Here is a 25,256-nt window from a genome sequence, read left to right as displayed (position 1 = left end):
GTGTTAATTTTCTAACAACTGAAAGATCAAATTCTCATTGGTATATAAGATATTTACCCATATACAACACATTCTCTATGATGGGCAAGTAACGAGCCCAAAATCATTAGTTTCTAGATGATTTATGGTTTCTCGAGTCAAATTACGTTAAAACTTCAATACCATTTGATGCAATATCTCACCTTAATTACTTCAAAATAATTTATATAATGATCACTTCGTAAACAAATTCGATGAACCAAACCCATTTAGAATCACTTTCTGTGCAAAGTAAACCATTAATGCAAATTCCCATGCCAACATTAACTTTGAAAGACTGTCCAGAAAATTAAAAGTAATATGCTGCAAGAACCTATCATATCAGTAGACTTAAATTGTGCCAAATATGATATACTCTTTGCATATCTCCTCAAAAGAGAGGAACGAACAATAACAACGGATATAACATTTTTTTCTGACAGGAGTTGCATTTTCGCATCAAATTCTATCACTGTGATCACCTATTGGGGATGCTCCAAGCAATAAATATTTTTTTGAAATCTTTTTCGTTGCTCTGAAATCAATACAAGCCATGTCCAATTTTGGAAAACAATAAATTTGGTAAAGTAATCACGATCTTGGTCTTGAGAAGATCAGCATGTAAACAAAGAAAGTGTCACTAAGGAAAGAAAAAGAATGCAAGTACATAAGCTTTTGAGGAGAAGGCGAGCAACACTTAATCAATGCGTGTCCAACTGTACATAAAGTATGAAAAAAGGAAAGAAAAAAAATCGCTAGAAACAGGGATTGAACCTGTGACCTTGTGGTTAACAGCCACACGCTCTAACCAGCTGAGCTATTCCAGCTTTTTGTTGTTTGTTCTTTTTCATAAAGCTTAAATATAGTTTATAGAGGCCATCAAGTTTAAAGCCAAAATAATAAAATAGAAGAAACAGTTGCAAACACCGCAATGTAGTATATTGGCTTAATTTTCAAAAATGGGATTGCAAATGCGAACTGAGGGCTTGATTGATATGGTTACATAATGTATAAAGAGCTCTAGCCAGTGTTTAAAACATGTTTTTTATTCTTCATTTATATCAAATCAAAATCGAAATAAAAGACATCATAGCAACTAACGGATACCAAATTGCTTGTGCGGTGTACCATTTTTTTTATCATCAATGATGTCTTATACAAAATTTGGTACACTCCAAGTAAGTTGATATCCCATTAATTGGAAACATTGAAAGACTTGAATCAATTGAATATTTGGCAACATCAGTAGAAAAGAACAAGGATACAAAGTACGCAAATGCTCGTTGCAGTACATATAACAATAAGTAACTCTTGGTTTATAAATCAATGCCAGGTTTACAAGAAAGGTACTTTATCCCTTCCTAAAAAAATGTTATTTTTTTAATCTCGTAAAATTGATACTTAATGGGACAAAATAAAAATTTTATGGATGCGGTGAAACAACTTGACGACCCTCAACGTGAGCTTTACTTGTTGAAGAGTTGTGCGGGGGTTTCTAAACTTTATTTTTCTATGAGAACTACTTCACCTGAGTATCTAAAGGAGGTGCAATATTTTTTTTGAATCCCATCTAGATATGCACCTGCGTCACATTGTGGCAAATGATATTGCCTGGTATGGGATCATTGCAGCTTCGTTTAGCCTCGCTTGCTCTTAGATATAGTGGGTTGGGCCTATATTTTATGGATAATGCTATGCATTATTGTTATTTGGCGTCTGTTATTCAAAATCAGCCTCTCCAGTACATTATCTTACGAAACTCTTGTCTGTAAGCCCAGATCTCGGTTTGCAACGAGTCGTTGATTTATTTTCCAGTGCGTTTCCTAATAATACCAGCATCGAAATTGCCCCCCATCCCATGAAGTTACTGGAGGTTAAATATTTTGAGGTTGTTATGAAGGACATGTCGATGAAATTTTTAATGTCTCAACGTGATCGTTATCTTTGGCAATGTAGTAAGTCTAGTCATGTTCAAGACTTTCTTAAAGGTCTTCCTATCGAGGACCTCAATCAGAGAATGTGTACGCACCAATTTAGCGTTGTCTTATACTATCGTTTGGGTATCCCTTTCTTTTTTTTAAGGAAGTATGTGTGCATTCTGCAACCATGACATGGATTGGTTTGGAGATCATACCTATGAGGTGGGACTTAAATTTTGGCATGACCTTGTTCGAGATACCATTGCTAACATGTGTTTTCGCGCTGGGGTTCCTTCCAGGAAAGAAGTTTCCTTGGCTTTCATATCTAATAAGGTTGCTGCTTTGCGGCCTGCTGATATTTTTGTTTATATTTGGGACAATGGTTGTGACATGTGTTTTGATGTAACTGGGTCTCCCCTTTTACCGGTGGTGGAGTTCATGCGTTCCAGACTGGTCTTGCCTTAAGTAATGCCATTACACGTAAAAATAAGAATTAACTTGATAAGTGTGTTTCTCAGGGTTATGGGTTTGGTGCTTTGGCATTTTCCACATTTGGTGAACTTGGGGAGGACACCGTTGTATTTTTGAAGAGACTGCATAATCACCTGTCTAGATTCGATGTTAATGTAAGGAAATGTAATTTTTGTTTTCATAGACTAGGGATTGTGATTCAGAAAGGGGTTGGAGCCCAGTTTGTTGGTACGATTCCAACTAGTTTTATTCAGTCGTCTCTTGATGTTGATGATTTTTGAATATTATTTATATATATATATAATTTTTTTAAAAGGGAAAAACTACATTATTCAATTCAATAGTTATGTTTATACTCACTATGTAGATCTTTTAAAAGTTCTCTACCATATAAGATTTACAAAACCCATTCTTTAAGTATGAGAGATAGTTATTTTTAAGTTTTGTTATTGTAATTAATTTTGGGATGCTAGACATGGATATAGTTAAAGAATATGATAATTATACAACGTTCTCCTTACCAACGACATTGAATAGTATGTTCGTAAAGGATACTCCAAAAAAAAAAGCAACATTATATTCTCTTTCTCCAGATGGTTTTCTTCTTGTTTTATATGGTTTTAAAAATAAATGCAAAGCAAAAACAAGAAAATTATTCGAAAGCTCCTGCTCCGATTCTTGAAATTAAACGTTTTGGGTGAGCTCATGGTGTGTAATCTTTCTCTATTTCTAAACATTTAATTCTTCTTTACAATTTTTTCTATTGAAGGATATGTTTTTATGTCTCATTCATGTTCTATTTTTCTTTACCTTTATCAATAAATTCTCATAATGAGTTTATTTAAAGAAAATGACCTAGTACATTGTCTGGGTTATTTTTCTTTCCCTTTATCAGAAATGTATTAGGTCATTTTATTTAAGACCACATATAAGGTTATTGGGTAAAATTAGATAGTATTGTCTCTGCCACATTAAGGATATGATACTCGGTGGAATTTGAAGAAATTTTTATTCAAAAATTTCAATACAAAGAAAATGACCCAGTACATTTCTGATTTTCATGTCGCGGTTTCTCAGAATTATAACAGACTATTGATAAGATTGGTTTGGTTCCCTCAAAAAGTTTATAATTCATTGTCCCGATGAATGGTGTAATTCTACGTTAGTTCAATTCGGTTCAGAATACAAAGTACAATTAATACAAAACTCAACTATAATTTACACAGTTTCTCGAATGTTAATTGTTAATAAACTAAAGCTGAAATTATATTATTATTATAAAATAGATAGAAAATATAAATATCATGATCGTAAGAACCAATTAATAATAACTCATGATTATTAAAGTCGGGCTACTTGGAAATGTGTTTAATTGTTGCTGATGGGACTATGTTGAATGCACTCATACAATGAATCCACTTATTATTTAAAAAAACTATATAAAATTGTGACTCTAAATTGAGGTGCAAAGCTCAAATAAACCTCTAGGATGCAATAATAAAGCCCAAGTACCCATATAATATAGTTTAAAGAAATAAATTTGGCTATTTAAAAAAAATTAATATAATATTGTTCGGGCAGCATCTATGGCTCTTTCTTCTGAGTGTGATAGCCAAGTTGGAAAAGTTCAGGATTTCAAAATTGTTTGAAAAAAGACAACCCTAAACTCAAAAAATTGAGATGGCTTTATTAAATCCAATAAGGATAAAAGGAGATTTTTTTTTGAAGCATGAAATTAATAAAAAAACCAACTACAATGTTATTACACGCGGGAATGTGATTCTCATAGAGTCGCTCAAAAAAATTTGATTAAGAAAAGCCGGATTCGTCCGTTCCCAAATTGATGTTGATATGTTTCCGGCTTCGCTACCATCGGCTGCAAAGTTTGCAAGTCCATTCGATGTATGATTTCTTTAATCATTTCAGAGATATACCATGGAGGATAAAAGGAAATATTTGTGTTAATTTTGAGAGCATGAGTAGCATATATTTATTTTTTCTTTCAACGTGCTTCATCACCATTTCCGTTTCACATTATCTACATATAGTTCCTCATTAATTTTTCCGTTTCACTTGTGTATTCCTTTTCTCCGTTCTATTGTCACTCTTATTTGAAGAGATTTTTTTTTCTATTTTCTATTTCCTTTTTTTGGGTAGGAATATAGAGCTTCATAAGAGAAATAAATCTCGATTAATTTCAAATCATTGTCGTTTGTGTTTTATAAGAAAATTGGCGCGAAAATTGTTAGATAATGTGAGGATAACTATGTCAAGCCTACCAAAATTGTTGTGAAAGCTCGTGTTTCATTTATAGGGTTGATAGAAGCTGGCGTTCCAGATAATGCGTGAAGGAGATTTGCTTGTGTCTAAAATGATTCTCATTAAAGACTAAGAGCCATATGTGCTATGCTTCCAGGTTTGGTTGCTTTTGGAGATAAATAAATTCCTTCCTATCTATCCACGGGGACCAGAAAAGGAAACACAAGACGATATTGACAGAACGATGTGCCTTTAATTGTAGAATTTGTGATATTGTCGTCTGACGGTTTGGAAGGTTTGAAAGATTTTGGACGGCAGTTAAATGATTGGAAAGTCCCGATTTAGCATTATACCCGTATTTTCTTTAAAGGATTTACTAATTTACAGAAATTAAGAAAAGATTAATTAAGAAAAAGAAAGAAAAAAGATACAAAAAAGAGGCAACGCTCTTATTTTTCTAAAATCTCCGAGGATAGCTTTAGAAGGTTCAGGAGATTTTGAACGGCAGTTAAATAGTGACCGGTCCAAATAATTAGGAAGTCTCGATTTAGCACCCTTATTATTATATCTTTGATCAATAAAATCAATAAAAGATCAATTAAAAGAAAAAGAAAAAAAATACAAAGTGGCGCCTCTTATTCTTTTAAAATAAGAAGCTTGCATACTGTTCACTTCTCCTATTCTCTTCTCCTCTCCTCCCAGTTAGGGTTTCAGTATCTAGGGTTTCATCATGGCGATACTGTCAAAGCCAATGAAGATTAAGAAACATGGTACTGTGAACATGGTAGCTAGAGGAAAGGATTTTGTGGTTATAGGATCGGACGGGGTATCATCAACACGGAAAGGAGAGAGTGTTTGGAGACACCATTAAGACTACAAGAAGACGATCATTTTCCGTAATTTCACTTTAGCTTATATCGGTGATGCAACATTTTTTGAAGGTTACAGGACTCATCTCTGGAATAAAGAGATGATGGCAGACAAACTATTATAATTTTTTTTCTAAACCAGCCTGCCCATTTACCATTTGAAGTTTCAGACAATTATCTTCAAACTCATTCATAATTATATCTATATATCGATCTGAAGGATTTCTCTACATTTATATAAAGCTTTGGGATAATTGATTTTATTCTGCAAGGATTATCTTTTACTTGGTCAAATGATCAGCAAAATCCAGTTATGACAAGCATAGATATGAAAACTTATTTCAAGCATAAACAAGATCATATCCAGGGTTCTCGCTACAAGACTCAGTGGAGGAGTGTTAGGAAATCTCATCTTTATATACCATTTGAAGTTTTAAAGTATTATCCTGAACTCGTAAACATATCTATGATTTCGCAAATTAATCAAGTTTTGGACCATGCTTGTTTGATGCTAAGCCATGTTTAGGATTTGAACGATCGTTACTAGCCGCTTTTCTAAGGTTGCTCAAACATCAGTCCTAAACACATTTGAGGCTAAATTATTTATAACATATATTCCAATACAACATGCACATTACTTTCCCTAAATACTTAAACTTTTATTTATGAAAATGAGTTTTAAACCTGCGGAACTCCTGGGATGGAACATGTTTTTTCAAGTGTTATGGGTTATCACTAAAATGAAAATATCAAACAAAGATATTTTCTTCAGTACATGATTGAAGATTTTATTCTTCAGTATCTTGATCGAAGATTTTTCTATGATATAACAAACAAATATTTCCTTTCAACAAGCCAACATAAGCCATGGGTGGATTGGAGTTGTAGGTTTCTACCCCAAGAAATACTGGTTCAAGAACCTCAGGTTTTAGAACAGATTTCTTCTTCCTGTCTCCATTAATGGTATCACTTAGTTGAGAAAGAATCTTAGATACAATATCCCTGTCAAATGTTAAAACAACATGAAGATAATGGGTTTCTGTCTTTTTGTTATTCTCATTAAAAAAAGAGATATTATAACTTCAAAAGTCCGACTGTATTGGTTCACTAAATCTACTTGGGTAATTTTGGAATAAGAATGTAATGATATTGATCCAAGGTTTGATGATGATGCCCTTGTCACTATGAGATAAAATCAAAGTTCTTCAAGAAACGAGAGGTTTTCTAATTGGCTTAAGCTTAGAAATTTAGAGAATGAAGATACGTTATTTCACTCTTTTTAGTACATTTATATGCAGTAAGAGATTAAAGGATTTTTAGCCCTAATTTGGTTATTTTGGCGATCTTTCGACACATAACTTGGATACGGGAACTTTTTTTTTTTTTTGAAGCATGGTACTTGATGGTATAGGGACTTCAAAAGAACAATTACACCTCGTTTTTACATTAATTCGGAGAAAAAAACACCAGAGCAAAAAACATCTTCGGGATCTTAGGATGAATTATAGATTTTAACCTCAAGGACATGTTTGACATTTCATTTCTATTATAAGAAGTCAATACTTACAAAAAATAAGAATTCCTCCCTCGTAAGCTTTCCCTCCTCAAATCAATTCTTTTGCTCATGTTAATAAGGCTCAAAAAAAAAAATGGTGCTAAAGCGTGGATTTTAGAGTTTTTTGATATCATATACTAATATAGATTTTGGTCTTTGACCAAATTTTAAAAAAGTAAAAACACATAAAGGATTGTTAAATCTGACATCGTCGAGCATCATTTAAGGCTTTTTTTTTTCTGAGTGTGATAACCAAGTTGGAAAAGTTTAGTATTTCAAATTTGTTTGAGCAAAGACAACCCTAAACTCAAAATGTTAAGATGGCTTTATTAAAATCCAATGAGGAAAAAAGAGACATTTGTGTTAATTATGAGACCAGGAGGAGCATATTTTCTTCTTTCAACGCGCTTCATCACCATTTTCATCTCTACATACAGTACATAATTAACTTTTCCGTTTTCACTTGTATATTCCTTTTCTCCATTCAATTTTTACTCTTATTTGAAGAGTCTAATAACTGTTTATTTGTTTCTACTTTTTTAAAAAAAGAAATCTAAGTATATTGGAATGTCTTTTTCCCGGTAGGAATGCATGTAGAGCTTTGTAAGAGAAATAAATCTCGAATAATTTCAAACTCATTATCGAATGTGTTTTATAAGAAAATTGGCGCGGAAACTGTGAGATAATGTGAGGATAACAATGTCAATTGATCCTCCCCCAATTTTAATAATCAACTTTTGTGTAGTCAGGTTATGTATTTGTTTGTATTTACACCATAATTGATGACAACAATGACTTTATTTGCACATAAAAAATAGTCAAAAAATAATTTTAAGGAAAGCAAATGAATTGTTACTTTCATTACATATACATTGAAGTTTGGCTATGGGATGGCATGACGCTATTGTTTCCTCCATCCCTACATATCTTTAAGCTATTGTTTCAATAAATTTTCACCATAATCCTAATTTTACAGGATAATCGGTTTAAAGATTTGAAGTTTTTTCATGTCGGCTTGAAAAGTTGTAAGGGGGCTTCTTCTTTTTTGGTCATAAATCCATTTGTTTCATCAATATATATGTCTAGCGTGATCCAAAACAATCAGTTAGTAGCGGTTATGATTCATGTACATCCATTCATCAAAGGGTTCAAGTACATCCATTAAAGCTTCCACAAATGAATATAAAAAAGTTTTGGATGCGTAACATAGATTAGTTTGCGCAAATATGATTTTCTACAGAAGGTTGAAGATTTGTGTCAAAGTATGTGAAGCTACGTACTTCTTAGGCCAAGCATTATGGTAAGCCATTTCGCTTCGTTGTAACTTAATTGTAGCGAAATCCAACTGTTATGGTCTTATGTGTCGCTTAAATGTAACGATATCCCTTAGCTACACTTCAAAGTTGATCAGATCTAGTCCACCTTGTAGCTAAAAGAAATCACGCGAAACTCAATTTATGTTGAAAAACTACTTTACAGAAACTCAGTTTCCCTGTGATTTTCAACGGATACTGAGTACCCGTTTCTGATTTTTGCTCTTTTACACTAAAACTCTTTTTTTTACCGCTCTCCTAAAGAGACGTCTCCTCGGTAAAACAATCGCCGATCCAACGGATAATAATTGGCACGAGTAAAATCTCTTGACTTTGTTTTGATTCTTTTGAAACATTCATTAAACATCTCTCGACTGAAAAGTTGCATCTTCTTCTCTTCCTTAACCTCTGCACATTCTTCTTCTTCCTCCTCGTGTCTGCAAATTCTGTCAATCAATGAATTAAACATCCATCAATGGCGAGAAGATCCCACTTAACAGATTTAGGTTGTATAGCTTGTGAAGATTTAACAGAATTAGGAGCAGGAAAAGAAGGTTGGTTAGTTAATGATCCAACCCTTCTCTCAGCTCTTGATACTCATTGTCTAGCCCTTTCTAATCAATCTCTAATTCTAATCCTTGATTGGAATAATCACGATTCTAATGACCCTTCTTCAATAAACAAACTTAAGATCCGTCCTTCATTAATCCCATCTCTACAAGGTGAAATCACAGCTATTCAATGGCTTGTATTTGATGATATAAAAGTTCTTGCTATTGGTACTTCTAATGGGTATCTTTTAATTTACTCATTAAGGGGTGATCTGGTTCATGAGCAGGTATATCTAATTGTTGTTCATTTCTTATCCAATTGAACCTAATTCCCCAAATTGATGTATTTTTTCGATCTAATTTGTAATTTAGGGTTAGGAGAATACTAATGTTGTTGTTTGTGTTTGTATAGATGATATATCCTGGACGGATACTGCGGTTGCGAGTACGATCAACTAAGAGTCTTCTATCAGAGGATGCTTCTTCAGAAGAGCTTTGTGTTGTTATGTCTGGTGTCATTGCACGTTTTGATGGATCAGACCTTTGGGTATGTATTCTAACTAGTTTAGATTTTAGATCAAGTTGACAAGTTGTTGTACATTGTGCATTTTCTGTTGTCATATGTTGTAATTTTCGTCTATAAGAACCAAGTTAATGGTAATATGGTCTGAATAATGTAATCATCTAAACCTACAGAAATGTAGGAGAATTAAACCATACTAGATGGTTGGCTATTGATACTATCTACTGTCTTCCATGAAAACTTAATGAACCCACACCTCTTAGAAACTGTATGAATATATCAGCTTTCACCATTAAAAGAGTTTCTAGCTCAAACGTTACACTTGTTATGGTGGATTGCGACCTATTCAACATTCCTTGATTACTGTATTATGACTTTTAGTTGCTTTACGAGACTAGCTAACAGTCATGCTACTTTTGGTTGTGTAGAAAATGCTTCAAAAGTGGTCTCAAGACACACATTCACAAATGTGGGAGCGAAAGACACAAAATGGAGAGGACCTTGGGAACTCTTACGGAAGAATAACCCACCAGCTATGGAATGTTAGCAAATATGGATCGTGCGCTGATGCATCTATAACCGGACTAATGCCGCCTCCATTGATGGAAGTTCAGGTGAATTGCTCTTATGAAAGCTAAACTAATATACATGTTTGTAGAAATGAAAACATACTGTATATTGTACAAAGAATGGTGCTTGTGGGCCAGGTTTTTAAATATGCATGAATGTAGGGATTGGGTAGTTCAGGTTGTTGCAACTCCTATTACATCGTAAATCTTTAAAGACCAACTTTCCTACTTTGTGATCCGTTACTTTGTTTACCTGTAATATACTTGCCACCACCATCCATTCTAGCCCTTTGATTGATCACTGTCGTGCGGACTTTCTGAAGCTATTCTGGTATTTGAATTCAGCTGCTTTTATTGTGGGCAGTCAAGTGAGCGGTTTTATTGTGCTGTAACTATTGGAGAAGATACTGTCATTTCAGCATATAGGTGACTGCTACTGCACTTGTATTTTTAGATTTTTATTGCTGAATTTTTTCCGACTCATAAATTGTTCCTTGATCTGGTGTGATGCCTGATTGATGTCTTATAGTTAGATCGGGTGGATTAATCGCTCTCAATTTCAGGCTTTCAGAAGACAGAAGCAGGTCTTTAGTGGGAGCTATTTTGTCAAAGGTTGTTCCTGTTGCATTTTCAACAATATCTTCCTTCTCTAGTATGATATGGAGTAGTAAGAAAGCTTCACCAAAAAAGTCAGAAGTGAAGCCCCAGTCATTCGCTAGAGGTGAAGTCACTCTTTATCAGTTGAATATTGCTCGTTACCACCCTAATTTGTTTCTATATATGATGGCAAAATTTGTTAGAAGATACAAAAAAAAAAAAAAGTAATATACTAGAAAAAGAAAAATTTGCATCCATTTATCTATAAAGAGGTAAACTCGTGTTTTCATGACCAATAACAAAACTAAAATACTCCCTCCGTCCCACCATTAAGTGACCTATTTGGCTTTTAATTTTGTCCCATCATTAAGTGACCTATATCATTAAACAAGGAGATATTTCTAAAATTACCCTTTTAATTGATTATAAGAAATATGCATAATTTGATAGGCATGTTTATATTCGTTACGTAGGTGTTTTAAAATGCTTTTCAATGGTATAAAGTTTGCGAACATCCGTGGTGTAGTTTGAGAGATAAATCATTTCAAAATTTCATTAATTATTATCCATAAGGATATAATTGTAAAAAATGCTTAAAAATCTCTTTTTCCTTGCTTGCCTTAAAATTTGTGCAAACTTCAACTAGGTCACTTAATAGTGGGACGGAGGGAGTATTAGATACCTTAGACCTTAAGATGGGTTTCTTAGAAGCCCCTGCATCACCTTAGTCCACCAAACTTAGCCAAGGCATTAGTACAGGTACTTTTTTCTGTTTAAATGTGTGAGAATAAAAATGAATGGTCGTTCTTACAGTTTTCTTAACCCACAATTCTATTATCATGCTACATTGCTGATCTATTTACATCTATGCTTGAACATGAGCTCTATTCCAACCAGTTAAAGGGTGTATTAGTTGTGTCTCTGTTTTTTCTTTTTTCTTTTTATGAAAATTAAAGTTACATCATTTTCAACCAGATCAGGGACCTTAGTCCACCAAAGTTAGCTAAGGCATCAATGCAGCTACTTATTCTGTGTAAATGTGTGAGAATCAAATATGAGTGGTCATGAACCATCAGGGGTTAGCCCAGTTGGCCAGGAGCCTGACTCTCAAGTAGGAGGTCAGCGGTTCGAGTCTCCGCTGCCAGGGGGCAGGACAGGCCTATGCCTTAGCATCAAAAAAAAAAAAATGAGTGGTCATGACTCATGGCAAAGCTCATACAGTTTTCTCAACACACAGATCTGTTGTACTGAGACTATGCAGCTATGCCTGAAACCAAGCTTTATTCACCAGTTACGTTTATCAGTTGTGTTTCTGTTTCTTCCTTTTTCTTCTTTTGAAATTTCTAGCGTCATGAACAGAGTCCTGTATAATAATTGTGTAAGGTGTAAAATGGCAACATTTCCTTATTGTTTTCACTGTAGTTGTTCGTTGTTTGTTGTTGTTTGGTTTATCATATTTTCTTATCCTATTATCTGTGTGTGGTATACTGATTTTTTTAAGTTTAACTGGTTGCAGCATCTGTTCTGACTTGTTTGAAAGATCATCCACGAAAAGGAGAAAAGCTAACTCTATCACCTAGTGGTTCATTGGCTGCCATAACAGATTCTCTTGGTCGTATATTGTTATTAGATACACAGGCACTTGTTGTTGTTCGAATATGGAAGGTATCTCGCAAAACTTTTCTAAAAAAGCCCCTGGAAGGTCTCTAAAACTCTTCTTGATATTTGGCTTTCTTATCAAATTTTCAGGGATACCGCGATGCTTGTTGTCTTTTCATGGAGATGCAAGTTGGAAAAGATAAAGCATCATCTAGTTCGGCTTATCATGAATACTCAAAGAGTGATTATTGTTTGTGTCTTGCTATTCACGCACCTCGGAAAGGAATAATTGAGGTATCTGTATTTTCTTAACCATCTGGTACTATAATTTCGTACTCTTCATTTTGATGGTATATAGGAACTGAGCAGTTTCTTAATTTCTAGGTGTCACTTTACTTGTGACCTCATAAGAAAATTGAATTTATTCCGTGCACTAGTGATCCATTCTTTCTCTACCTTGTACCTCCAACTGTATATAGTATCTGCTCGTCATAAAAGAATTTGTCATATGCTTAGGCTGGGAATGTGATACTTGGGGGCCGTTCGGCTCATCTGGACCCTTTTTCAGGCTTAAGTTGGTCATTTCTTAATAATAATTGGTTTTGGGTTTGGGAATATCTTAGTTATAGCTACAGCCTTCGCTTCAAGTTGGTTCCCCATAATCTTCACCGCTTTTAATGCTTGCATCTCCTGTTACTTACCTATCTAGAAGTGTAGACTTAATAAGAAACTGCAAAAGAATCATTACAATGTTCAGAAATTTAAAGTGGAATGCTCATGCAGGTGTGGCAGATGCGAATTGGACCCCGTCTTTTTTCCATTCAATGCGCGAAAGGTAGCAAAATTTTGCAACCCACTCCTAGGTTCATATCATCATCGTCTTATTCATCATTGTATTATCCTTTGGAAGTTTTCCTATTAAATGGGGATTCTGGACGATTGTCAGTTCTGAACCGATCTTTCAATTGATTTGTGAAAAGAAAATATCAAATTAAGAAAAGTAATCCATGTGTTGTTTGCTTATATCTGTATCCTTCTCTTGCGTACACCTGTAGAATGGCCTATTATGCTGTCATTTTGCTTGCTGATACATTAGGCTAACTTAGATCAGCGGTCGGAAGAGACTAGATAATACTCTCAGCCCATCACCACTATTGCCACTTGAAATTACCAAGTTCTGGCACAAAATATAGCACGTCAGCCAAATGTGATGTTGATTTCGGTGAACCATACCTGTGTTTTCATCCATGTCCTTTACATCGAACCACACTGTTTGGTTTCTTCTTACTGATAGCCTTTCTCTGTCGAAGTTGCTAAGGTTTTACAATTTTGAATTAACAGGTAGAATTAATTGCTAGAAGGCACTAAGACTAAACATTATGTCATTACCCATTGTGTAAAAATGTAGTTTGTAGGTGCATGGACTTGCTAGAGAATGGCCCTTGTATGAAGAGAGTTGTTTATGTTGGAAGCCTAGTTTCACTCGCTCCTGGTACTCGTGCGAAGGAAAGAGCAAAAATCAGAAGGAAAGGTTCAAAATTGACATTTCAGTGAGCAAATTCTTAACTCGGAAATGGATTTGCTGCGAAACAGTAATCTTGATCATGCACAAGATGGTATGACAGTAACTAATGTCACCTGACAAGGTTTGAAACGTTGCTTCTTGGAATGTATGCATGAGTCTGTTGTGCTTCTACTTTCACTTTCAACAAATCCGAAAGCAAAAATATGACAAGGAGGTGTTGATAGCAAAAGTAATTCATATATGGTGAACTCCAGAATAGATATTCAGAAAAGAAAAAGAAAAAAAATCCCTGGAGGAAGATTTTAGAAAGGAATTCTATTGGTAGAGGGAACTTGGGAAGGAGGCCTGATATTTCCTTATTCAGTTTTCTAGTTGAACCTGGGATTTATAGATCCTTTTCAAAAGAACTATGATTTTAGGCATACCAAAAACTTTCAAGGCATACAAAATAGTTTTCCCATCCTAGGTGACCTTATAAGGGGTGTCTATTGGGTAGTTCAATTACCTATATACCCTTGAACCTAAAATCAAAAAATAAACCATCCTAAACATCTCTTCTTCTTCCTTTATCCAAACCACCTTCCTTTTCTCTCAGAATATTTTTTTCATCATTGTAATTAATTATCGGTTCGTGAAAATTCGATCATCGGTTAAATTGAACTATATAATGGATCGTACAAAGAAAAAAGCAAACGTCAGGTGTTCAAAATCCTCTTCCAATCCATGAATTAAAGAAGAAGAGCCAATTGAAGATGAAGGTGTAAAAACTATAATTGAATCGGAAATTCAACCATTTGAAGCTCCAAATACTGAAATGAGGATAAGAAGGTATTCCCTACAAACCCAATTTTTTATTTGTTGTTTTTCATGGATTGAATGGGTTAAATTGCTAAAAACTTAGGGGTTGTGACGGTTACAGTAGCGGGTTCGACTGATAATTGAGTTGAGTTTTGAGCCGAATTGTTCTTGAAATTTCACCCTGAAAGTGTCTATGCACAGTTCGGCTAAACCGTAAATGTCAATTTTTAGCCGAACCCCAAAATGTGTATTGAATACATCCCAGAACAATGTCAGGTTCGGCTAATACCTTGCAAACCTTCCCGGCCGAACCTGAGAAGTGAAATTTATCCCAGGTGGCTGTCAGGTTCGGATGACTCGATTAGATCACTTTCAAGCCGAACCTCTCTCTGTAAACACTTCGAAAATATTGATTTGCAGGCTCTAGGTTCGTCTAGCTCGTGTTGTTGAGTTATCAGCCGAACCTTCTCTTTGCACACTCAAGTTTTTCAATCTTGTTTTGGCCTTAACTTTTTCGTCCGATGTCGGAATGACCTCATTCTTTTTGCTTTGTGTTTGTATTTTCATTATCTTGAAGTTGAAGATAAGATCTAATTGATTTTAATGAGTTTAATATGGAACTTGGTATTCTCCATCATTAGACTTCACTTTCTTAACACTTTTAGTAATTTCCACCTTTTTTGTTTGGTTCATCCTATGAAAATGCTGCAAAATAGAAAACATATGTAATAAAAAGCCTAGAAAAACCCCTAAATGTGTATGAACTTAAGTGTTTCATGGAAAATCAGTATCATGTTCGGCTGATGTGATTTTCTAAATATGAGCCGAACTTGGAAAAATATATAGTTCGGCTGATACGATATTTAGAGTGAGAACCGAACCTAACTCTTAGGAATAAGTTCGGCTTGTTATTAGACTTTCATATAAGCCGAACTAGGATCTTGCAAATAGGTTAGAAGTTGGAAAATGAAGGTTCGGCGTATAACGTTAACAAATTCAGCTAGCCGAACTGTTCATCAATTTAGTGGGTTCGACTTATATTTTTAAGCCGAACATAGTCCTGGTTCGCCAAACCATGATGAAAAATACGATTTTTTGATGATTTCAAACTACAAAAGTGAGATTAAACATAAAATAGAAGTGTACATGTGTGTTAGAAGCATTGGGTTCCTCATCTATGTATTCATCATCTGGATTTGGCTCATAAAAATCATCATCTTGAGTTTGAGTTTGTGTAAAATCATTCTCATAATCTAAGAAATCAGCCATTTCTGGATCATTGTTGTAGTTGATATGTATTTTCCTAGGTTTTTTAGATGAAGAATGACCCTCCTCGTCCTCAATTGAATCAAGAAGAAAAATGTTCTCACTTTCTCCTTCTCAATAAAAACTTTGATTTCTTTTTCCCCAAATTTTTTCATCTAAACAAACCTTTATAATTCTGAAAATTATCTTAATCACTAAACAAAAGTTTTAATCACTAATCTAGATTACTAACACTAATACGTAAAGGGTAGATTTGCCATTAAAAAAAATGGTTAAGGGGATTTCTGATTTTGTTATTTCACATCCGTTTTTGTCTTTATTCAGTATGCCTAATAAGATTTCAGTATGCCCAAAATCATAATTCTTTCAAAATGGGGAAATTAGGGGGAGACCCAAAAAAAAAATTCTCATTCTCAGGCCCACAATTTATTTTGTATACCGTGACACCCATAATTATATGGAATTATTATATGAATCAATACATAACTGGTTATGCATACTATCTTTTTAGGCATAACTCGTTATGCAGCCTAATTTTTCAGGGGTATAATTGGCAGCGCAACTTGGACATAACATATCTAAAAATCCGCGCCTTAGAATTTTACAAATTCTATATCGTTGGAAATCTTTTTAAAAGAGCTACGCAACGAGTACAAACAAGAATATCAAATTTTTGTTTTTAACGAAAAAATCGGAGGTGATCCTCATTTTAGGGAAATTTTTTGAAAACTTGATACTTAACCATTATGCAGTCACCAAAAACGATGCATAACACATTCTGCAGACGCATAACGAATTATGCAACCATTTCTCCACTGCATAACAAATTATGCATTTGGATAACAAAATTATGCATCTATAACAAGTTATATTACCATTTTTTTGGTTGATTTCAGCCGTACATATAAAAAATTGATGCATAATGCAGTATGCATCCATATTTACGGATGCATATCAGGTTATGCATCTATTTTCTCGATGCATAATGCATTATGTAGCCATATTTTCGGACGCATAACAGGTTATGCAGGTTTTCTATACTACATAACAAGTTATGCAACAAATTTTGTAGATGCATAACAGCTTATGCATCCATTTTCACGAATGCATAACATGTTATGCAGCCACCAAAAAAGATGCATAACACATTCTGCAGGCGCATAACGAATTATGCAACCATTTTCTCGACTGCATAACAAAGTTATGCATTTATAACAAGTTATGTAGCCATTGTTTTAGTTGATTTTAGTGCGTACATAAAAAATTGATGCATAATGCATTATGCAGCCATATTTTCGGATGCATAACAGGTTATGCATCAATTTTCACGACTGCATAATATGTTATGCATCCATATTTTCGGATGCATAACAAGTTATGCATCCATTTTCACGACTGCATATCATGTTATGCAGATATTATTATTGGTGCATGACAAGTTATGCAGTCTTTGTTTTTGTTGGTTTCGATAGTGACAAAAAAGTTGATGCATAACATGCTAAGCAACCGTTTTCTGGACTGCATAACAAGTTATGCAACAAATTTTGTAGATGCACAATAGGTTATGCATCCATTTGCACGACTGCATAACAAGTAATGCACATTTTCTCGACTGCATGAAAGGTTATACAGATATTATTGAGGAGCATGACAACTCTTCATAATCTCTCTTACACCAGCAGACACATTATAGACCCACCAAAAGTCAGTTATTGCTGTGTTGTTTCTCGGTTGAGAAATTTCACCAAAACCCATTTCCATTGGATGACATGAACACCAACAGTTTTAGTTCGTCTGAAGCTACCAACTCCGAGTCTCAACAACAAAGGAGCGACAGTGAGAATCCACGGAGGAATGTAACATGCAGTACCAGGAGTTCCTGAATTTCCTGCTGAAGCAGAAACAAGAATTCCTTTCTTGAATGCATGGAATGATCCAATGAAGATCACATCAGTAGCAGCAATATCTCATTTCCACCAACAAACCTCCAATTAATCTGTACCCATCATTCACCACCAGAGTTGCACACTTTACAGCTCCACCAGAACCATTCTCTAACTGTTCTTTCCCTGTAATCCTTCTCAGACTCTTGATTCAACCACCAACATCACCAACTTGCATCACTATATGTGGCTTCGCTACTTGCTGTCGAACTACGGCCACCATTCCTTCAATTTCAGATTCATCTCCTCAACAGCATAACCAAAAACCCCAGTCAGTCTCAACCTGTACAACCAAATCTCTCACCTTATGCTCTAATTACTTCAACAACATTATCTGCTCTCATCTGTAGCTGCACCCACAATTCCATCACCAACACAGGTCTCTTCCATTCCAAAATACCCACTGGATCATCCATTATTCAAGCCATCTCCTACTCTTCCTGAAATCAACAACACAATCTCGAGTCCATATGTTGACATTCATTTTCTTCCATTAACAACAACCAGCACCTCAAACCCAACTTCAATCACATCTCTCAAATCCACTGATTTCTCCTCTTCAATTTCATAAACCCGTTCCATATCAAAGTCACTGTAACCATAAACCTATCTCAACAGCACCATGCTTCTTTCATTACTTCTTCTCCTCTTTGTCGATCTCAATTTCAATTTCAACATGGTTGCATAACGTAATTCTTCAATTTCATGCTTCTCTGATTTGTAGACGAACCCTAACCTAATTCAAGCAACACTCAACTTCAATTACATCTGGTATTGAATGAACCCTAGACTGGCGAACCCATCTCTCAGATTCAAACCCACAACTGCTTAATTTTCTCGTTCTCACTGTTGATAGCAGCAACAGATTCAAATTGTTATGAACAACCCTTACTTCCTTGTTCTTCATATAACTCGGCCATCTTCATCTTGATTTCAATTCCGTCAATTCCTTTATTCCATCAGCAGTTTACAACCAGAAACCCCCAATATACGTCTCAGACCCATCCTCTATTCCTTCTCAGTTTCTCAAATCACCAGCAGCAACCTTTGTTCTTCTCTGTCAACCTGATAACAACTTCAATAATCATCAAGAACCTCATCAATCTCTCGATCTTCATCTTCTCTGCCATCCGACATACCTCGAATCTTCCATACAATCCACAAAACCTAGTTCGTAAAGCTCCTCCAAAGGAAACGAAGAAGAAATATGAACGAAAGTATAATTCTAGAAAATATGGACGAGCGAGTAATTTTTGGGGAAAAATTGGGTGCGTCCGTGAAGTTTTTTGTCGGTGGGTTTGACAATGGGAGAAATCTGAAAAATGGGTGTGACTGTAGTTTTCACTTTCAAAATAGGAAGGGTAATTCTTGATTGAAACAGAATTGGGCCGTAAAACTGCTTAGGCCAAGCTAGCCAATGAAATTAGAGACCGGGTCTAAGTAAGTTTTTATAAGGCGGCATAGGTTCCTATATATATAGATATCTTGTGTCAGGTTCCGTATAGAGAATAACATTAGCTGCTCATAAGTTTCAGAGAGATCTTTCAGGAATCGAGAAAGAGATTTTCCAAGAAAACGAAAGAGAAGAAGTCTGAGAAAAACTCAAGAAAGCAAGATGGAAAAGCAGCAGAAGTACCCTTTAGGAGCCGAGCATTATAATCTGTTCGAAGAAATAGGTAGCGGAGCTACTGCAACAATTTATCGTGCAGTTTGTATTCCGACACAAGAAACTGTTGCAATCAAAGTGTTGGATTTTGAAAAGGAGAACACTGAATTGTGTAAAATCGCTCATGAAGCACAGACCATGACTTTGATGGATCAGCCAAATCTCTTGAAGGCGCAGTGTTCGTTCGTTACAGATCACTATCTGTGGGTTGTTATGCCATTCATGGCTGCTGGTTCATGTCTGCATATCATGAAGACAGCTTTTCCAGATGGATTCGAAGAGGCTGTGATCGCTACAATTTTATGTGAAGTTTTGAAAGGATTAGTGAATATACACCAACATGGAGACATACATCGAGATGTGAAAGCAGGGAATATTTTAGTGGATTCACGTGGTGCGATAAAGCTTTGCGATTTTTGGTGCTTCTGGAAGCCTTTTTGATGAGGGAAAGAGGCTACACGGAAGAAAGACTTTTACGGGAACACCTTGCTGGATAGCACCTGAGGTTCTGGAGGGAAAGGAATACGACTTTAAGGCTGACATCTGGTCATTCGGTATAACAGCATTGGAACTTGCTCATGGTCATGCCCCTTTGTCTAAGCTTCCTCCGATGAAGATTCTTATGGAGATTTTAAGATGTAAACCGCCTGGTCTTGATTACGAAAGGGACAAGAAGTTTTCAAAGTCTTTCCGAGAAATGATCGAGAAGTGCTTGGTGAAAGACATTCATAAGCGTCTTTCAGAACAAGAGTTATTAAAGCATCCCTTCTTCAAGAAAGCTCGGTCCAGTGAGTATCTGACACGCACACTGCTGAAGGAGCTACCTAATCTAGGGGATTCCACTAAAGAATCAAAGATAAAACAAGACATGGTTATACAAAAGAAATTGGCAGAAGTGGAAAGGGGAGAATTACCACGATACAGGATGAGCGGTTGGAATTTCGACGTTGAAGCTATAAAGACACAGGCTTCACAGCTTCCGGATGATGGAGAATTGACCCCTCTGCTCGAGTGGCTGATTTAATACTATTAATTATTTCCAGTTGAATTGTTCAAACATCAAAAATATATAATCAAATCTGTGGTTTTTTTAGATGCTTTGAGTTGAGTGGTCTTTTGATAATTGATCCCGTTTTAGTATATACATATCTTTTGTTGTTTTCAGCTGAGTCTCAGCCGGACCCTATAAAAATCCCAATTTTGTGTGCTATTGGGGTTTACTTGCTCTGAATTTTTTGACATTCTAACTTTGCGGTTGCATACTGAATGACCAATTTGGTCTACTGTTGTACCGTGCTATTCCACTTTCAACACTACTTTCCTATTAGTTTCGGCTTCTGAACGTCACCTTCAATAGGAAACCTTGGATTGGAATTTTGATACTTGGAAACATGCTTCGGGCACACAGTTTAATCTGTCCATGCAATGCGCACCCTGCTTAATTTGTCTATACCAGAAAGTTTAAAATCCTGTCACCCAATGCAAGCACTCACAAAGAGAATCCGATTCTTTTATTTCTGCATCACAATAAATCCATGCAAAGCGCGAACATGAAAATTGCCTGAAGATGGCATCTTTTTCACCAACCATCTGCAATGTGTCAAACGCTAAAAACCTCCTGTTCTCCTATAAATACCAATCCAAACTCATTCACCATTTCACACATCAATCTCAATCTAAAAAATCTCAAAGAGTTAATTCAGTATGGCGACAAAGTCCTATTTGTTTTCTCTTGGTCTTTGCATCCTTCTCTTGCATGGTTGTGTAGCTCAGATAGAGCAACAAGGAGGAGGATGGCAAAGCCAGCAGCAGCAACGACAGCCACAACGTCGATACCAAGCAGGTCAAAGCCAATGTCAAATCCAGAGCCTAAATGCTCAAGAACCTAACAGGCGATTTGAATCAGAGGCAGGTGTAACTGAGTTCTGGGATCAGACAAATGAACAATTTGACTGCGCCGGTGTATCTGCTACTCGACACATAATCCAGCCTAGAGGACTTCTTTTACCTTCTTTTGCCAATGCACCAAGACTGATGTACATAGTACAAGGCATGTCCTTTTTTAATATGCACAAGCTTATATTCTTCATATTACTGTAATTACCATTTATAAGCTTATTGTCACTCCACTTCAAATATCGGTAACACGGAAATTTAATTTTCTACATGTCCATCCAGGTAGGGGAATGACTGGAGCACTCATTCCTGGATGCCCTGAAACATTCCACTCAATACAGCAATCTCAGCGATTGAGAGAAAGAGGTCAGCAACCGAGATCCAGAGACCAGCATCAAAAGATTCGCCAGATCCAACAAGGAGACATCGTGGCTTTGCCAACAGGTGTAGCACACTGGTGCTACAACGAGGGTGAAACCCCGCTTGTCATGGTTGTTGTTCACGACACCAGTAATAATGCTAACCAGCTCGACCGTAACCTCAGGGTACGAAAATCTATTACTGATCACAGACTAGTAGTTGATAGCGACACTCTAATAATCACTAACTCGATTTGTGCTTGTTGAATGCATACAGAAATTCCAACTGGCCGGAAGCCAGCAATCACAGACTGGGACGGCGTACCAACAACAACAACAGCAGCAACAGCAACTTAGAGGGCAGCAAGAGATCCCAACAAACAACATTTTCAGCTGATTCAACGTTCAGACTTTGGCAGAGGCTTTTGGTGTCAGTACTGAGACAGCTAGAAAACTACAAGGACAAAATGACCAGAGAGGAAACATAGTTTTCGTTCAAGAAGGACTTCAAGTGATTAGGCCACAGAGGGGAGAAGAAGAGGAGAGTGAAGAGCAATATCCAGTAACTAATGGACTAGAAGAGACTATCTGTAGCATGAGACTGAAGCAAAACATAGCCAACCCAACTCGTGCCGATATTTACTCTGAAAAGGGTGGAAGAATCACTAGCCTTAACAGCCAAAAGTTACCCATCCTTAACTTCATCCAAATGAGTGCTGAGAGAGGTGTTCTTTACCAGAATGCACTAGTGGCCCCACACTGGCACTTGAACGCCCACAGTGTGATTTACGTTACAAGAGGAAATGCTAGAGTTCAGGTTGTAGGCAACGCTGGTCGCCAAGTTTTCAATGGACAACTCAATCAAGGACAAATTTTGGTTGTTCCTCAAAACTTTGCAGTGGTGAAACAAGCTGGAAATGAAGGATTTGAATGGGTAGCTTTCAAGACTAACGACAATGCAATGATGAGCCCACTAGTTGGAAAGACTTCTGCTTTAAGAGCAATGCCTGCAGATGTGCTAATGAATGCTTATCAAATCTCAAGGGAAGAAGCTAACAGGTTGAAGAATAACAGAAGAGAAGAAACCTTGATACTTACTCCAGGACTCAGGTCGCAGGTTAGACTTGCACTCAAGTCTGAGACAGTGATTAATTAAGATGTCGTACGTGTTTCGCTTCTAGACTAGATAATAATAATAGTAGTAGTACTAGTTTGGTTATCTAGCTTGGAGTATTAATAAAAGCTGCTACATATCTAATGCAGTAGTATGTTACAACTAGTTGAGTGCAAAAGAAATAAAATTACAATTTTCTAGATCATATTTCTCCCATCTTTCTATGTCTCTCCGACATAAACTAAGCATTTGCAATTGTCCGTAGACTCCTCATAATCTCCATAATTTTACCCTTGATCATGGACAAGATGGTATGGCAGTAACCAATGTCACCTGACAAGGTTTGAAACCTTGCTTCTTGTAATGTATGCATGCATTTGTTGTGCTTCTACTTTTACTTTCAACAAATCCGAAAGCAGAAGTAATATATGCTGAAGCTGCAGCTGAACTACAGAATAGACATTCTGAAAAGAAAAAAAATCTCTGGAGGAAGTTCCATTGGTAGGGGGAACTTGGGAAGGAAGCATGATATTTCCTTGTTTCTAGATTTACTTAGGAATAATAACTCCACTCCTTTTCAGAATAGAAGGCCTAATGTTGGAAATAGGATTCGGCCGCCGTATAACTGCTGTATAGGCCAAGCTAGCCAATGAAATTAGAGACCGGGTCTAAGTAAGTTTTTATAAGGCGGCATAGTTTCTTATAAATATATTGTGTCAGGGTTCCGTATAGAGAATAACACTAGCTACTCTTAAGTTTTCAGAGAGATCTGTCAAGAAAAGAGATCTTTGAAGAAAACGAAAGAGAAGAAGTCTGAGAAGAACTCTTGAAAGCAAGATGGAAAAGCAGCAGAAATACCCTTTAGGAGCCGAGCATTATTATCTGTTTGAAGAAATAGGTAGCGGAGCTACTGCAACAATTTATCGTGCAGTTTGTATTCCAACACAGGAAACTGTTGCAATCAAAGTGTTGGATTTCGAAAAGGAAAAAAGTGAATTCTGTAAAATCGCTCATGAAGCACAGACCATGACTTTGATGGATCAGCCAAATCTTTTAAAGGCGCACTGTTCGTTCGTTACAGATCACTATCTGTGGGTTGTTATGCCATTCATGGCTGCTGGTTCATGTCAGCATATCATGAAGTCATCTTTTCCAGATGGATTCCAAGAGGCTGTGATCGCTACAATTTTACGTGAAGTTTTGAAAGGATTAGTGAACATACACCAACACGGGGACATACATCGAGATGTGAAGGCAGGCAATATTTTAATGGATTCACGCGGTGCAATAAAGCTTTGTGATTTCGGTGCTTCTGCAAGCCTTTTTGATGAGGGGAAGAGGCTACACGGAAGAAACACTTTTACGGGAACTTTCTGCTGGATGGCACCTGAGGTTATGCAGGAAGAAGAATACGACTTTAAGGCTGACATCTGGTCTTTTGGTATAACAGCGATGGAACTTGCTCATGGGCATGCCCCGTACTCTGGATTTCCCCCGATGAAGATTCTTATGAATATTATACGAGATGCACCTCCTAGTCTTGATCATAGCGAAAGGGACAAGAAGTTCTCAAAGTCTTTCCGAAAAATGATCGAGTTGTGCTTGCAGAAACAACCACACGAGCGTCCTTCAGCACAGAAATTATTAAAGCATCCCTTTTTTAAGAAAGCTCGGTCCAGTGAGTATCTTACACGTACACTGCTGAAGGAACTACCTAGTCTGGGGGATTCCGCTAAGGAAATAAAGATAAAAGAAGACGTGGTTATACAGAAGAAACTGGCAGAAGTGGAAAGGGGAGAATTACCACGATACAGGATGAGTGGTTGGAATTTCGACGTCGAAGCTATAAAGACACAGGCTTCACAGCTTCCGGATGGTGAAGAAGAAGTTGAACGCTTACTTCCTAGTTTGATTAGTAGTTCTTGTTGAATTGTTCAAACACATACCACAAGTATATAATAAAAAAGTTTTTGTTGTTTGTTTAGATGCTTTGAGTTGATCGAGTGGTCTTTTGTTGTTTACTCTCATGATTGTATCTTAGTATAAATCAATCAATCTTTTGTTGTTTTCTTTTGATCCTAAAATTTATTATTCACCTGTTGGGGTTCCAGAATCTCTCATCTTCAACTGAGAATGGTGATTCAAATAGTGAACTTGTTCTAGTTAGAGCCGTATTGTTCTTGGACCAGTGTAAGACCAAATGCCTTGGTTTCTAGTGAGACTGGTGAAACAGCTGTTTTGATAGATTGTGGAAGGATCAGACGCGGACATCAGTAAGAATGGTGATTGCTTTTTAGGCTCTGTCTGGTTTCTTTTCATTAAACTTTAAACCATTAGGGTGCGGGGAGTGTGGTGAAGCTGCAGTGAATAACAGTATTCTTCTACTGTGTATCCATTTTAGGCCTTAAAAATGTGTAATTAGAAGGTATTTGGCTAGATTTTTTTT

General features: G+C 36.2%; 2 protein-coding genes, 1 non-coding gene and 2 pseudogenes across 3 annotated transcripts; 4 read left to right on the top strand and 1 right to left on the bottom strand.

The window, feature by feature from the left end:
• Positions 1 to 771: 771 nt before the first annotated feature.
• On the bottom strand, positions 772 to 845 carry TRNAN-GUU. Its single transcript has one exon. It is a non-coding gene; the product is annotated as a tRNA-Asn (tRNA).
• A 7,939-nt stretch (positions 846 to 8,784) lies between these two features.
• Positions 8,785 to 13,238, top strand: LOC113302738 (rab3 GTPase-activating protein non-catalytic subunit-like). Its single transcript, XM_026551676.1, has 8 exons — positions 8,785 to 9,242; positions 9,368 to 9,502; positions 9,907 to 10,092; positions 10,412 to 10,473; positions 10,611 to 10,768; positions 12,161 to 12,309; positions 12,394 to 12,537; positions 13,027 to 13,238. The coding sequence occupies exons 1-8, from the start codon at positions 8,880 to 8,882 to the stop codon at positions 13,210 to 13,212; spliced, it is 1,383 nt and encodes a 460-aa protein (XP_026407461.1). The 5' UTR covers positions 8,785 to 8,879; the 3' UTR covers positions 13,213 to 13,238.
• A 6,152-nt stretch (positions 13,239 to 19,390) lies between these two features.
• LOC113305319 lies at positions 19,391 to 20,465 on the top strand (annotated as a pseudogene).
• A 680-nt stretch (positions 20,466 to 21,145) lies between these two features.
• On the top strand, positions 21,146 to 22,852 carry LOC113305318 (annotated as a pseudogene).
• Positions 22,853 to 23,641: 789 nt separating this feature from the next.
• LOC113302119 (serine/threonine-protein kinase fray2-like) lies at positions 23,642 to 24,739 on the top strand. Its single transcript, XM_026550964.1, has one exon. The coding sequence runs from the start codon at positions 23,648 to 23,650 to the stop codon at positions 24,737 to 24,739; it is 1,092 nt and encodes a 363-aa protein (XP_026406749.1). The 5' UTR covers positions 23,642 to 23,647.
• Positions 24,740 to 25,256: the final 517 nt, after the last annotated feature.

This window comes from Papaver somniferum, chromosome 8, assembly GCF_003573695.1.
Source record: "Papaver somniferum cultivar HN1 chromosome 8, ASM357369v1, whole genome shotgun sequence".
Classification (NCBI taxonomy): Eukaryota; Viridiplantae; Streptophyta; class Magnoliopsida; order Ranunculales; family Papaveraceae; genus Papaver; species Papaver somniferum.
This window is presented reverse-complemented; position numbering and strand designations above follow the sequence as displayed.